This window comes from Lepisma saccharinum, chromosome 12 (genome assembly GCF_977018435.1).
Source record: "Lepisma saccharinum chromosome 12, izLepSacc3.1, whole genome shotgun sequence".
Classification (NCBI taxonomy): Eukaryota; Metazoa; Arthropoda; class Insecta; order Zygentoma; family Lepismatidae; genus Lepisma; species Lepisma saccharinum.
Window position 1 is genome coordinate 51,033,694 of NC_139240.1, and position 15,637 is coordinate 51,049,330.

The 15,637-nt window shown below is 39.8% G+C and overlaps 1 protein-coding gene across 1 annotated transcript in view; it reads left to right on the top strand.

The window, feature by feature from the left end:
- Positions 1-14,719, top strand: part of LOC145996472 (protein gooseberry-like) — a 73,356-nt gene extending 58,637 nt beyond the window's left edge. The window contains exons 6-7 of the mRNA XM_083132960.1: positions 1,049-1,343; positions 14,378-14,719. Of these exons, the coding sequence (XP_082989086.1) occupies positions 1,049-1,343; positions 14,378-14,516 (434 nt within the window). The 3' untranslated portion in view covers positions 14,517-14,719. The remainder of the gene's footprint in view (positions 1-1,048; positions 1,344-14,377) is intronic.
- The last annotated feature ends 918 nt before the right edge of the window (positions 14,720-15,637 follow it).

A 15,637-nucleotide genomic window follows, 5' to 3' on the forward strand; every position in this document is an offset into this window, starting at 1 on the left:
TTTTAAGTAATGTCTTTTTGGTTTTTGAGATGCACGGGCCCTTTATACTGTCTCAGGAAATTTTTAATGTCTCCTCATCTTTTTGTTTTCACCGGAAATATATTTTCATGTTACTGTATGGAAATTGGTCAACGATTTTTTTAATTGCAATTCATGCACAGCATCTGTAAATAAGAGCTTCTTCACTGGTTCATGCACCACAATTGGGGGTGCTTAGTACAAATCACAGAAACTAGTTCAACAACCGCGACAGTAAGACATTACAAATTACAACAATGTTTCTGATTTCTAAGAATTTCTGAGAATAAGTATAGATGACAGGCAAAACATGCTTTCGGAAATGGTAATAGTTAGTTCAGTGCAATGCTTGGCCAGCATTGAAGGCACAAATTAGAAAATATATTTAATAGGCTGATAAAACTACAGTTTAGTAACATTTTACCAACAGTTCTCAACTATTTTCACAAACGTACACGTTATATAATTAACGAACAAGTAGGCAAACTTTCACACTAAGAAAATATATTTGGTAATCCTAAACAATGTAGTGAGAATAAGGTTTGATGTTTCATTAATTTTCTCACCAGCACCTACTAGTTTGGTTTATTTATTTATTTTATTTATAATTTCTAGTACAGCAGAAGCCATTTTAAACTGGAAAGAAACAAATGTAAAGCAGGAGACTAGTGTTAAAAAACAAAAGAGTATCAAGATATACAGAGCTCAGTTTCTGAATAGCATTACAATTTTTTGTAGGTTGTTAATAAAAGACGATTAAGAACAAGCATTTCTGTCTTGTATTAATAATAATAACAGTAAAAGTATTCTTTGAGTTTCTTTGTCGGTACATAGGCTACCGGAAACACAAAGAAATGTGTTCTATCAAGAGAACACACATTGTCGTGACTTACATGGGAAGAAATTAACTTGTTCCTACCTTATCTACAATCTTGCACGTTGTGAGGTCATTCGCGTGCGCTTTATCCACTCTCGCACAAGTGCTATTAACTCATTTCAACTAAACCCTTGCCTAATTTCATCTTTTCAGGACATGCGAACAGTTGGACCCAGCAGAACACGTACTACAATTCCTACACAGCGCCGTCGTTGGCGGATCCCGTAACTAGCGGCGCTTCCCCGCAGGCCTTGGCGTTGAGCAACACTGCAGCGTCCTCTAGCGCGGCGATGAATCAGTTCCAGGGATACCAGATGATGTCCGGAATCACATCCATGGCCGGCAGCCACCACGGGTCCCAGGGCGCGTGGCCGAGGCAGCCCAAGGGGATGGAACCCTCTGTGGGTGGTTGGACGGGATCCATGTCATTAACACCGGATAATTACAGGTAAGATGCTGGAACGAATCTTTAAATGTTTTTGGCAGTGTTGTAAAGCGGCACCAGGTGTCACTAGATGCTCCCGGGTAGGTTAGGTTTGATTTCTTTGACACGGAGGTCCAAGTGCGAATTTCTTTCACAGCTCTTGTTGGGAAACTTTCATCAGTGTCGTAAAACTTGGTTGTAGCTTTCACTTGTAGCGTTCCTTGTAAGCGAATGACCTTAGGAGCTTTGGTTTACTAAGACACATATTAACGATTAGCCAATAAGAATAGACCAGCGTTTATTCTAGGCAAAATAGACTATTTGAATTAAACCGTGGGTCGATGTGAAATTGTATTTCTGGGAGAGGTACAGAATAAAGTGCAAGCCCTGATAACAATATTTGCCAATTTCACGTCAACACGGCGCTATAAAGAAAAGTAGCTAGGGATATAAGAGGGGATGGGGCGACGCAGCCAATATAACAATTACACGCCACGTGCAAAATGTATAATCATGGCAAAAGTTAGTCTATGTGGGCCGGAACCAGTGATGGTATCATAGTGAGGCATGGGGGCGGGCGCCCCAGTTCACAGGCAAACGAGTGCATGAAAGAGCCAGATCTGGCTCCAAGAAGGCTAAGTTAGCAACACTGACTCGGAGGGAAAAGCTGGGCGGAGACTGTCCAGCATGCCCTTAATCAAAATATTTCCACTTTGATAATGACAAATAATACACAAACTAAATTCACTGTGGTACTCGTCTGTCAACCTCCAAATTTGGAAGCGGGTTAACCCAGTCGAACCCATCTTCCCAGGTGGTTGCCAGCTCGGGATGCAAGTCGCTTCACTCTTCCGGCTCCAACTCAAGAAAGACCCAACCGTTAAAATTCAAATTTGAAGGCTGGTTGTGAGACAAATTCTCGCTGTCTTTTTGTATTCTCACCATCACTGGCGAGTGAGAACAAAATACCATCGTTCCAGCTGGTTGCCAACTCGGGCTGCAAGTCGCAAACATCAGAACCTCTAACGGCGGTCGAGCAACACGGCACTATACTCTGTCTCAAATATCTCCGGTGCAAGCGAACGAAAACAAGTCACTGCGCAAGTAGTGACGCGAGACGGCTCCACCAATGAACACGCGAGAGGGAACGGGATTGCGTGGAGGGGGAAAGGGACTGTAGTTCCTAGGCTTCACAGCAGCATGTACTGCTTCGCTCTACCCACTCGATTTCCCCCCTTCTCTACCGCTATGCACGGCCTAGCTCCAGAGATAACCCAGACAGAGTATAGACTAACTTCTAGTTGTGTCTCTCAGTTGGCTTAGTCTCGTACACCTTCAATATTACATCATCTTCTATAATTAAACAAAAAATTATGTATATGTACAAAAATAAACTTGACAAATCATAGGAATCAAATTACCATTCATTTCGTGTTTAACAATGGATTACATAAAGGTAATTAAATTGACTCATTTGAAAATTGAAGGTAACAAAAGCGCTACATGAAAATTCCCGTCATATCAAAATTCCCAATTCCTAATTTTTATTTTGTGCACGTGGAAATTGTTCAAGGCGTAAACAATTAGTTCATATAAAGCTGAACCTGAGGAATACTGGCTCGAACAGGTGACGATAAACTGACATTATCGCATTTGCAATGTGCGGGACGGCTACATCACCATTGTTGCAGTACAGAGATAGAGAGATGTAATGCCAACAATGGCCAGTGACCTAATGTTTAAGCGGATAATTTGAATTTACGTCAGCTGTGGTTAATTGTTCGGTCTCAGGCTGTTCAAATAGCGACACCTCTGTTCGCATTGCAAATAAATCGCGTTTATTCGCGGCGAAATGGCTCGCCGCAGATAAAAGGTTGCTTCCAGGGACGCCCATTCCTACCATTGCTATTTTTCGGCTATTCTGTGAACGGAGCTCGGTTTGGACAAAATTAGCATTTGCGCTTGTGACATTCGATTAATCGAATCACTGTCACTATCTCGTAGTGTTCGATTTGGAATGTTTCACACGACAGTTTGGATTGTCGCGGTTATTAGAGCATGTAGGCGTAGCCAGAAATTTTCGTAGGGGTCAGGCCATTTATAAAACTTGAATAGTAGAATTAATAACAATAATTATTATTATTATCATGCTTATAATTATCATACAATAATAACCATTATAAACTAAGAAAAATGAACAAATTTTATTCCAAATTTATTATTATCTACTATTATCAATTGAAGTAACAATAAACTATTATTAGTATTAGAAGTATAATAGAAGATCTTATTGAAAACTATAGGTTAAAATGTAAATATGTTGCTCCTACTATTATGCTATATCTTATCTAGAGCCGCGGTGGTCTAATTGTCGACTTTCGTGGCGGAGTGGGTCAGCGTAGCGCGCTACGATGCTAGGGGTCCCGGTTTTGAATCCCTGTTCGGACATGAATGTTTGTGAATTAAACAAGTCTAGAATTGAGAATAGTTGATGTCAGGTTTGTGTGGGGAAAGCTACAGCTTAGGGTCTTTCCTTAAAAAAAAAGAAGTTTGTAGGGCGTGTGATTGCCACTCAGGAGACCCGGGTTCGTTTCCCGGGATGGGAAACCTAAGGTCGGAATTTTTCCGGCCTTGTCCCCGCATAAGAGCGGCTCTGGGGCTTACCGAGACGGTAGGGGGGAGCGTGGTGCTGATCATCACCTTGGAGAATGTGTGGAGCCCTACCCCCCAATGTGCTTTTAACGCACGATACTACATGCTCGGGGAACTTTACCTTATACCTTTTATCCGTGCAATTTTGTACTTTTTCTACTTGAGTTAGTGCTGAATTAGATTTTATACTGTGCTCAGAACTTAAAATATACTATTATTACTATTAATGGCAGAAAAGTGCATTGAATTTAGAATTAGTACTGAGTAGATAACCACTTTGAACAGATATCTTTACCCGTACCGATTCCCACCGATAGCAATACCGATACTTAAAAATCGTGACTATTAATAGTTGTCCAAACTACTGATTAATATTATTGTGTAAGTATTGCACAACTTGCTTTAAAATATTCGAAAATTACATCAAAATATTAAAATAGCTGGTATGGAAACACAAAATTCATTTTTCCAAATGCTGGTGAAAAATAAATTCAAACTTATAATTTTGCATAATTAGACTGGGCGAAAATGTTACGCTGCATTTTTGTAGACCTCGCGAAGGACACAAGCGCCTGTAAAGTATCGCCAGGTAGCGCTTTTTCTTTTTCCAGTCAACTTGTGAATACGGGTTCATTTCTTGCTCTCTGATTGGCTGTTGGAAAGATACGGTGCTCTGATTGTGAGAATATCTTATTTGCGCTGTACGTTAGGTTAGGTTAGGTTAGGAAGCAGCAAATTTGCGATGAAAATAGGAAATAAGATATTCTCACAATCAGAGCACCGTAACTTTGCAACAGCCAATCAGAGAGCAAGAAATGAACCCGCATTCACATCATCGTCTTGGTTTTCGCCTCATTATCTTTATATCCTTGTTAACTATCATACTTGATCCACCAGATGAGTGTACGTATAACCAGCACAATTGCTTTCCATTTTTATTCTTTTTTGACATTTCATACGTTCGTGTATTTAAGTGGACACTAATTCTTTGCTATTAACTTTTGCACACCACGTTTAAGGAAAAGTTTTGAAAGTTTGTAAGGTAGAGGTACCCCCGTGCATGTGCCCCATGAAGGCATATGGGGGTGATGTGGAGGTAAAGCTCCACATATTCTTGATCACGGCCATAGTTGGGATGATGTGATCAGCATCACGCCCCGGCCGCTTTTACCCCCAGGTACCCATTGATGCGAGGCTGCGTGGGCCTCAGAACAAGGAAAAGACTGGAAAGGTTTCTGGTCCAACCTGCCCAGGGATTCTACCCCGGGTCTTCCGCATGGTAGGCAGATGCTCTACCAACTGTGTTGGTTATCGTTAGTAATAATTATGCTACTACTTCCATTAGTACTGCAGCTGCTGCTGCTACTACTACTAGTACTACTACCAAGGACGTATTTAGGGGCTCCAGGCGGTCCGGACTCCCACAAAAGACTTAAGAAATACTAATATAGAAAACTGAAAGTGTACTTTTCAGCATAACTGTTCTCGATTCTACTATAATCGATGAACTCAGAAGGCAAGGGTTATTATTATTATTATTATATTCGGATCATACTGCTTTGGAGGACGGTACCAAAGAAAAATTACTCACACTACTACTTATGATAATATGCATAAAATATTAATCAGGAACTTCACTTTTCGTAAACTGGATCTGACATCCTTTTTTTATTATTTGATAAATATTCAATTCTCTATCTATTTCACAATAATTGCCTTGTATTTATACAAATGTTGGCGAACTTAAGTGCACGCAAGCTAGATAATAAATATATGATGTTATATATATCTTTTTATACCATCTTTTTACGTATTCGTGTGATAAAGAAAACAATATTAATAAATTTACATATTCAATTAATATTTTATTTAGTTATAACATATTTTAATTTAAACATTATTATAATTATTGTTATTATTATTATTATTATTGAGACAGTTGCTGCAGACCCCTCCGAAATATATTTCTAGATACGTGCCTGAATACTACTACTATTACTAATAATAATCATAATCACAACAACAATAACATCTGATCTCCGTGGCGGAGTAGTTACAACAATGCGCTACGATGCCAAGAGTTCCGGGTTCGAATCCCAGCCTGGGCATGAGTGTTCCTTGTGAATCAGGCCCGTAGCCAGGCAGGGGCCAGGGGGGGGGGCAGAGCTCCCCCTGGAACTACCGCCAGCCCCCTCCCCCCCGGCACTGAGGTCAGCCCCCTTGACATTAGGTAAAACTATTTTGTGTAATTTGTTTGCAGTGGCAAATATGCAGACAGCAGATATTATGTTCCTCACAACTTTGATGAAGGATGAATTCAGGGAGCATGAACAGCAGCTATTACATTCGTTCATCTTATTTATAAGAAGAAGTCTTAAGTAGCGGCAAGTATTTTGAGATTTGTTTCTCTTCTATAGACATCAGAAAGTTTCTTCACAGGCGAGCTTCTTTATCTGTACCTTCGTTGTCCCTGTAGCGACCTCCCATTTATACAGAAATCTGTGACTTTGTTTGATGTCATTATTCAAATTCCCTCCGCATCTGCATCAAAGGTTAACAGATCCCAACTTTTGAGAACGAAGGGGAGGTTTTTTGTTTCGGCCGGGGAGTGGAATGTACGGTAGGCCCTATGATTGAATATTGTCCATCTTTTCTTGTGTAATATTAATATCTGTATCATCAAACGTAGTATGGAAGTGTAGTAAGGGATGATTTCAGTAGCAGCCAATTAACACTTGAAGTGATGTTTTCAATGATATAGAAAGATGTAGTATTTGTGTGATATTTCTAAACGTTATGTAACCCCCCACACATAATATACCTTCATTTAACACTCTTAAACTTTTGAAAAATTGACTTGATTTACAAAGCCCCCCCCCCGATAACCTGTGAGCCCCCCTGGAGATCAATTCTGGCTACGGGCCAGTTGTGAATGTTCCTTCATCAATTCAATTTCATCATATCATCACTCATCCCATCGTCGCGATTAGCCATAAAAGTGCCATAAAAGCGAGGCTAAATACCAGAGAAACAAATTAAATCAAATAACAACAATAACAATGTGTATCTACACGCTCCATAAAGAAGCGGATTTCATAGCATCTTGAAAGGAAAAGTAGGGTAGTGTACACGCTGGTAAAATGGGATCCACTAGTATTGCTCGGCAAATTGTCCACGACTATTTTCATTATTTTTTCTCTTGCGTCCTATGTGTTTTTAAGCGTTGAATTTTTATTTATGTTGGTGCAGAAGTTGTCAACAGCTTGTTTTGAGTTTTCTTTTAATTCTCGAAGCTCTTACTGGGTCAAATAAAGTGCACGAACATGGACAATTTGCACATTAATACTCATGTATCCCCCTGTACCATTCCTGTGAAATTGACAGTCCGCGGTCCGCAACAGCCTCCGTTAAGTCGAATTCTGCCAAAGAACATGTTGGATTCAGTCATTATCCATCGAAACAAGGAACCGCACTGTCGAAAAAAAACAACACCTATCGACCAGGGGGAAGCGGGGAGTACGTGGATTCGAAGGGAAAGCCGCGTGCTTGGCGAAAACGCTTTTCGCCTTCTCTGCCTGTATACCTGCAGGTTTCGGGCGTGACGAATACGCGACTTCACGACACAATAAGTAGAACGAATTGTTACCCAGCTGCCAGGACTCGACCCAAAGTTGTTTTCGCATCGGACTTTCTTAGCGGCGTGTTTCTTCTGGTTGGCCTGTTGGGGTACTCCGAGAAGGGACTTCGAGCGATGCTGTGTTCTCTGAAGTACACAGAACGCACGAGAGATAGACAAATAGATAGACAGAGAGATAGGGGAAGGGGAGAGATATAGAGAACGAGAGATAGAGTTACATGGAGAGATAGATAGATTGAAATAAAAATTGTTGGCGCGTCAGCACTTTATACGGGGTCCAGGCCGTTACTGGAGCTAAAATCAATACACGAGGCCTAAAGATCTACTTACGTATGTTAGAAGCTAAGCCTCGGCACACGTTAGGACTATACACACAACAACACATCGTCGTTTCCTTGTAATCAAGGAATCCCGGGTTCGATACCTTTTGGAAGCACATTGCACAGTGGTTCGGATCCCACTTTAAACTGTAGATCCAGTCCCGACAGGGGCGCCGACTTGTCAAAATTAGTAGGGTGGCTCTTATCACTGAAATAAATTAATGAATGACTCACTCCCTCCCTTTTTTTGTTTTGGCCTCAGTGTTCGAAATCTCGTAAAAGCCCATGAATTCCTCAAAAATATTAAAATTTTCATTTACAGTTCGAATGCAAAATGTCTGTTGTTCCCGGAAGGATATGTCACAAGTTTCGTCAACCATAATAGCAAAATATTCCCGACATTTAAAATCTGCTTCTACGGAGCGCAAAACAGATCTCCCTTATATATCAATGATCTCGTTCTGAATGTCATGTGAGAGCAATTTGTAGCCCGAATGTCCCATCCACTACCCTAGTTCATGCACATCGTCTTTTGAAACTCTTCTTAGTAAAAATGTTAACAATACTCATAATTATATACTTAGTATATAGTAATAAGTCATGTGTTTTGCTGTCTCTGGTCATAGCCCCCCAAAGTTGATGGTCTAGAACATTTCAAATGTGTATTTAAAGTTAAGTTCATGTGGCACAATTCAGAGTAAACTTTACAAGAGAAGCAAAATAATACATTAGATTCTCTTAAGCAAAATTATTTGGGGGGGGGAGGGGCTCTGCCTTCAAAGCTGCAGTTACGGGGGGGGGGTACTACGTGGAAGTGAGGTCGACGCAACCCTTACACGCCCATGGAGAGATAGATGAATAGAGAGAGGGAGAGATGCAGAGAGATAGATTGATTGATAGATAGAGATAGAGAGATACAGAGATAAATGAAGAAATAGATAGGAAGGAGAGATAGATGGGGAGAGAGAAAAAAGAAGAGAGGCAGATGTAGATGGAATGTTGATTGATTTGTTGCCAACTTTATGCACACTAAGGCTAATCGGGACTGGACCTACAGTTTAAAGTGGAACCCAAACCACTATGTGCCTCCACCAGGTATCGAACCCGGGACCCCTTGATTTCAATTTCAATTTCAATTTCAATTTTCCTTTATTAAAGGGCGAGGTTCAGCCTGTGGCTGTTCTACCACCTAACCCCGATGGATACATATACATACTAAATACATTCTACCTACTAAATGTTTGTACAATAACAAACAAGGAAGAAAGAGAGAAACATAAAGAAGACACAAAAAGAACAAATACAAAATTGAGAACAAAGGCTCGTCTACACACTAAAAATAATAATAATAATAAAAAGATTGAAAACAAATACACAAGGATACACAAATTAATTGACACAATTGTGCTTGGTGTCATATGGTTAAGAATAATACAAATTAATATTAATGTTATGTGTAAATAACATATAAATGTTCTTAATATGCGAGAAAGGACAAAATATTGTTAAGGGTTGGCAACATGTAAGGGGAAAAGTAAACAAGCAAAATGAAGATGAAAATACTTGTTATTAGGAAGTTGGTTCAGATATGCGAGCTATTATTCGTGAGTGCTGGAACACAGATATTGTTCATTTAACAATAGAGTTTTTAGTTTTTCTTTGAAGTTGTTGCGATTAGTGAGGGACGTCATGGAAGGAGGAAGTTCATTCCACGCTCTTGCAGCTGAATACGTAAATGATGATTCGAAAAGCACTAGTGTGTGCTTTGGAAGTTCAAGTTTCGATTTTCCCCTTGTTTTGTAATCATGTATTTCCCTTCTGAATTTTAATTTCTGGAAAAGGTTTCTAGGTGTTTTGGTTTGTAAAAGATTATGAATAAAACAACACAGATGTAATTTTCGGCGTCTGGTCATGTTCAACATTTTGTTTGCGTTTAGGGTTGGGAGGATATGATCGTATTTTCTTACATGGTACACGAAACGGAAACATGAATTTTGGACTTTCTGGATTTTGGTTTTGTTTCGAACGGATAGATTTGGTCCGAAAATTACGTCGCAGTAGTCCAGTAAAGGAAAGATAAGTGATTTGATTAGTCTCATTTTAATCTCTGTTTTTAGGCATTCTTTAAAGCTGTACAGCGATCTTAGCACGGCGTAAGCTTTTTTAATTTGTTCTTGTACATGAATATCCCAGTTAAGGTGTTCATCGAAAATGACGCCTAGATTTTTCACATTTGTTGAATAAGGGATTATAGATGTGTCTAGTTTGATGCATATCTCGTTAGGATTTATCAGAGAGAGACTATTTCGGGAACCAATAAGAGAGAAAGTTAATTTTTGTGGGTTTATTTTTAGACCGTTACTTTTACACCAGGTATTTATGTTGGATAAATCATCATTGAGCAAAGCTAAGGCTGCATCTGACGATTTCGGTGGAAAAGGAATTTGTAGTTGAGTGTCATCTGCGTAAAAATGAACTTTACTGTGATTGATTACGGTAGGTAAGTCGGCTGTAAAAATGGTATAGAGGAGAGGGGCTAGAATGGATCCCTGTGGGACACCAGTTTCCAATGGCAGGGTGCGAGAGAGAGGGGGCGTGGCAGCGTCTATGTATACTCTCTGTTGTCTGTTGTTCAGATACGATCTAAACCATCGGAGAGCGGGAGGTGAAAAATTGTAGTATTTTAATTTGCTCAAGAGCAGGTCATGATGGACACTGTCAAAGGCTTTAGTCAGATCCAGTAATACTAACGCTACTGCCATTCTCTTGTCGATTGATCGTAATAAATCGTCGGTTACTTTAAGTAAAGCCGTTGCCGTGCTGTGAGAGGGACGGAAACCGGATTGACATTTCGGAAGCAGATCTAGGTCATTAACGTGTTTGCGAGTTTGCTTGTTAACAATTTTTTCAGTGATTTTGGAAAATATAGGTAAGAGACTTATTGGTCGAAGGTCATTCAGGGACGTTATTACTTTTTTCTTCGGTATCGGAACAACACGTGCTGTCTTCCAGCTGGTCGGGTATTGTCCAGTCCGGAATGAGAAATTTACGATGTGCGTCAGAGGACGTAAGATGTGCGGTAATAACAGTTTAATCATTTTTATAGATATTCCATCATTACCAGATGCATTGGATGATATTTCGTTTATAGCTTTCATTGTTTCGGCTTCGTTTATTTCTTGCAGGTGGAAAGTTTGAGCGCTTTCGTTAAAAGTGTTGCCGTCAAAGAACTCTCGAGTTTTGTTAACGGCATCGTCTGAGACATTCGCTTTGCTGCATACGCTAGAAAAATGCCGGTTAATTGAATCTACGTTTATCAGGTAGGAAGGTATCTCGTTCTTCATATTTTTACTATATACACCCCACGTTTTTATTTTTTTCCACAACTCTTTGCTGTTATTGTTGCATCGGAGGTGATGATTAAAATATGCTTTCTTTTCTTGCCGTTGGACCGAGGTGGTGAAGTTTCTCAGCTCTTTGTAATAGTCCCAGTTTGCCTGGGATTTTGTGCGCTTATATTTTATTAGGGCATTGTCACGGAGTTTCATGAGCAGTTTTGTATTTTCTGATATCCACGGAGAGTTTTTTGATTTTATTAATTTAGTTTCAAGGGGCGCATGCTTGTCGAAGAGATTACAAGGCGACGACGCTACCACTGTGCCATCGTGGAGGCAACATATGTAACTGCATGGATACACACAGATATACGAGTATATACAGATATATTGACAGATGAAAGAAAGATAGAAAGAGAGAGAGAGAGAGAGAGAGAGAGAGAGAGGACTAATGATAGAGTGCAAGACAAAATTGCACCAACAATGGAATGCATACACATATGCATCAAATCAAGGCTAGTGCACTTTGTGATGCATCAACTTACAGTTTAAGGTCTAATCAATTTCTTTCAAATGATCCTATCTGATTCTACAAATTTATCCATTCTCCGCACACCAAACACCAGATGATATTTTCACTTTAAACTCTTTCTTGTAGAATTATTCACAAAATCTCGCAACGAGAGCCTGGACTGAAGTGTTTCTTGCAAAATACAAAATCTGCTTCAACTTATAATGAAAAAGGTGACAGTAATAACATGTTCACGTCTCAAAAACACAATAAGGCGCCTTGGACAGCATTCAGTCAATTCACTACGAAGATAGCAGTGTCCTTGAGTACAGTTGAGCGCCATCTATACATCAAGGAAGAAGCTGGAATAACTTCTCTCGAGGGGTGATTACTGCTACGTTGGGTGTGCAATTACTCACCGCAAGTACCTGTTACAATTCGAAAACCCGTGTAATTTCCCCTGATGGAAATGCCAGCCTTTGTGCTGCATTAAATTAAGAAATTGGCCACACGCAACGAAATGAAATAAAGCCGCGGACCTTCAAGTTAACTCGATGCAAGTGTGTAGTGGAGACTGGAGTGAATTGACCATGCTTTTTATGTTTAAAGTTCTGCAGCTCTTGAAAATTACTATTTACTATTGATGATATACTATGAGCAATACTTGTAGTTTCCTTGACTACTATGCATTTTTATTACACCATGCTTCTAAAACTTGTAAAGTTATTGTTTGTTTCTTCGAAGCGTGTCAGTATTGTCAATTGATTGATTGATTCATTTGCTTTATTTTACATCGCCCTTTGTGCCACTTTTGGCTAATTTGCGAAGATGGGAATGAGTGATGATAGGATGCAATTGATGAATGGACACTCACAAACATCCATGCCTAGGCCAGGATTCGAACCCGGGAACCCTGGCCTCGTAGAGCGACCCGTATACGGGGTGAATATTAACTCTTATGTGTGGGGCCAGTTAACAATATGTGTAATTCTATCTCTCATATGGGATACACTGTCTTAAAAATTGCAGATTAAAAAAATGTGTTCAAATGAACAATATAACATGAAACATAAATGTTCCAAACTTTAAAATAAAAACGAACTTTTTTACCCAGTGTTAATTTTTAATTTTTGTAACAAATACAAATGCAATAGTCTGTCCTGAAATCCTAATATATATTATTACAAAGAATGTATCTACAGGTATATGCTAAGCTATTTTTGACGAAACAATTAATTGAAGAACAATTTTCTCAATAGGCATACAATATTGTTAACGCACCCCTTCCTTCCTTTGTCATCTCACCCCGATCGCCATATTGGAATTTCTTTTCTTACCGCTGCTAAACAATGCAGTTTGTCAATGTAGTATCGACACAACTTACCAGTTTTCTCGATACCCTTACCATAAACTATGTGCTTACTTACTTTGAAAACGTACAAGAAAGAATATAGAGTTGAGAAAATTTACTTCGCAATTAAGATATGATGTTATTTGTCACACACTAGAAAATTCGTGAACAAAACGCTGAACTTCTTAGTTGTGAGTTGGTTCTACAAATGACGCATATTCACAGTGACCTGCAAGGGTGCAATGTTGCCAACTCTCCTCTAGTAGGAATGAAAATCACTTTGTCAACAACTCACCTTTATGGGCAACTCACCCCGCTTGCTTATTTCCTGTAAGTAACCCGTGCCTTGGTTAACATATGCTGTTGAGAAAAAAGGCCTACTGTTCGAACACATTCACTGTCCCGTTTCTATATTAACTGTCCTCTGGTGTAATGTGACCAGATGTCCCAGGACAGTCCCCTTTTTTTGGGTCTCTATCCCATTTTTTTTTGGACGGGACGCCAAAATGTCCCTTTTGGTGACAATGACTTACAGGCACATAATCGCTGCAACGGCCTCCCCGATGGCGTAGTGGTAACGAATTCCACTTTAAACTGTTGTTCAATCATTCAATCGAATCAATCAATCGCTGCAACGATATACCTCCTCCGCTCTTTCTGTTAGAGTGATGCATCAAGTTGTTTTTTTTTGCTTGAGCGTCTAATAGTTCGCACGAACGACAATAGATAGCGTGCGGGATTTATAGCTTCTTTGCTCGAGCGAATAACTCTCGAACAGGCAAAACGATCTGTATATGCTCGGTGCCCTGTTGTACATATTAAATTGTATTTTGTCTGTGCCATCATCCATGATTTCCGTCTGTTTAAGTCTTAAAAAAGGAAGAAAATTCCAGAAGAATCGCTGTCAATGTTTTTCTATTATTTGGTATTAATGTAAATATGTAATAACTATTATTGCAGCATAATTTCAATAGTCGTAAGCTCGTAACTTTAGTTACCAGAAACGAAAGAAAGCCAACACTACGTTAATTGAAGTAAAGCGTTTCGTGAAAATTTCCCTTGAAATATACTTTGTTCAATAAAAGGTCTGTCAATAAACGACAGGTATGAAAAATTCAATTCCATTATGTTAGATTTAAGTTAAGCATTCGATCACGTTAATCACTACCTGTAGATATACCACTCTATTGTTCAAAGTCATGTATCATGTAGTTATTTGTCTCTTTAATGGTAATTATTCTTACCTTTCTAGCCTTTTCGCCAGCGGAAGCAGCCACTACGGAACGAACAACCTGACTCCTCACTCACCAGCGGAGGCCAAGTCCGGCTACCCATACTTCAGCCAGTTGACCAGCGTCGAAGCCGGGATGATGTGCGGACGAGTTCACTGACCCCTCGCTGCCGCGTCGAACTTCGGAGACAAGCCTCGTACTTACGAAAATTAGGAACCGTCTCTTTCCTTCCCTCCAGAAAGGAACATGTTTGTGATCTCCTTAAGTGCTAGCGGACATTGAAGTTAAGTAATTCTGGTCATATATCGTGGATCTTTCGCTATGGCTTAAAGATCTCAGTCGCTTGTACAAAGAACTATAGTGCTTCCGTGAAAACGTGCCTGTAATATACATTCAGCAACATATGGGAAAAGTGCCTGTATATCTTATCTCTCTTTGCTTCTTTTATATATATAAGGAGACTGATGTGTATATTTTGCCTTGTAAAACTGTTATTACTGCCACGCATGAATAATAAGTGTGTATATATATACACACACTATGTCCCAGGGATCTGTGGAGCAAGCGACCTCTGCGCAAGTAGTGACTAGTGTTGGGCGATATATATCCTCCATACGATATATCGCGATATTGAAAAATATCGTCCAGTCGATATCAACTAGACAATATATCGTCACGATATTTTGGCGATATATATAATGTAGGCGATATATCGTCAAGATATTTTGGCGATATATATCGTGTTGGCGATATATCGTCACGATATTTGGCGATATATATCGTGTCTGTAATATATCGTCAAGATATTTTGGCGATATTGATCGTGGAGACGATATATCGTCACGATATTTGGCGATATATATATCGTGTCTGCAATATATCGTCACGATATTTGGCGATATACATCGTGTAGGCGATATATCGTCACGATATTTGGCGATATTGACCGTGGAGACGATATATCGCCGATATCACAATACGGAAAAAATTTTGTATTTCTTGAAGATATATCGCGATATAAAATTTCCGATATCGTCCATAGTGACTCGAGAGAGCTCGAGTAATGAACGCATTGGTGGGGCAACGTGACTGCACCTATAGAGCGTCCACAAACAAAAGATCCCTCGGCCAGAAGCTTCCGCGCATCTTCCCCTCCATCCGTTCAGCTCGTACCATGTGAAAGCCTGCTCCACCCTACCCCCCTCCCCTACACGCGCGAGTACGATGCGTAGAACACGCGATTCTGCGCAGGTTTTTCACGTGTGGTCCCATAATCCCAG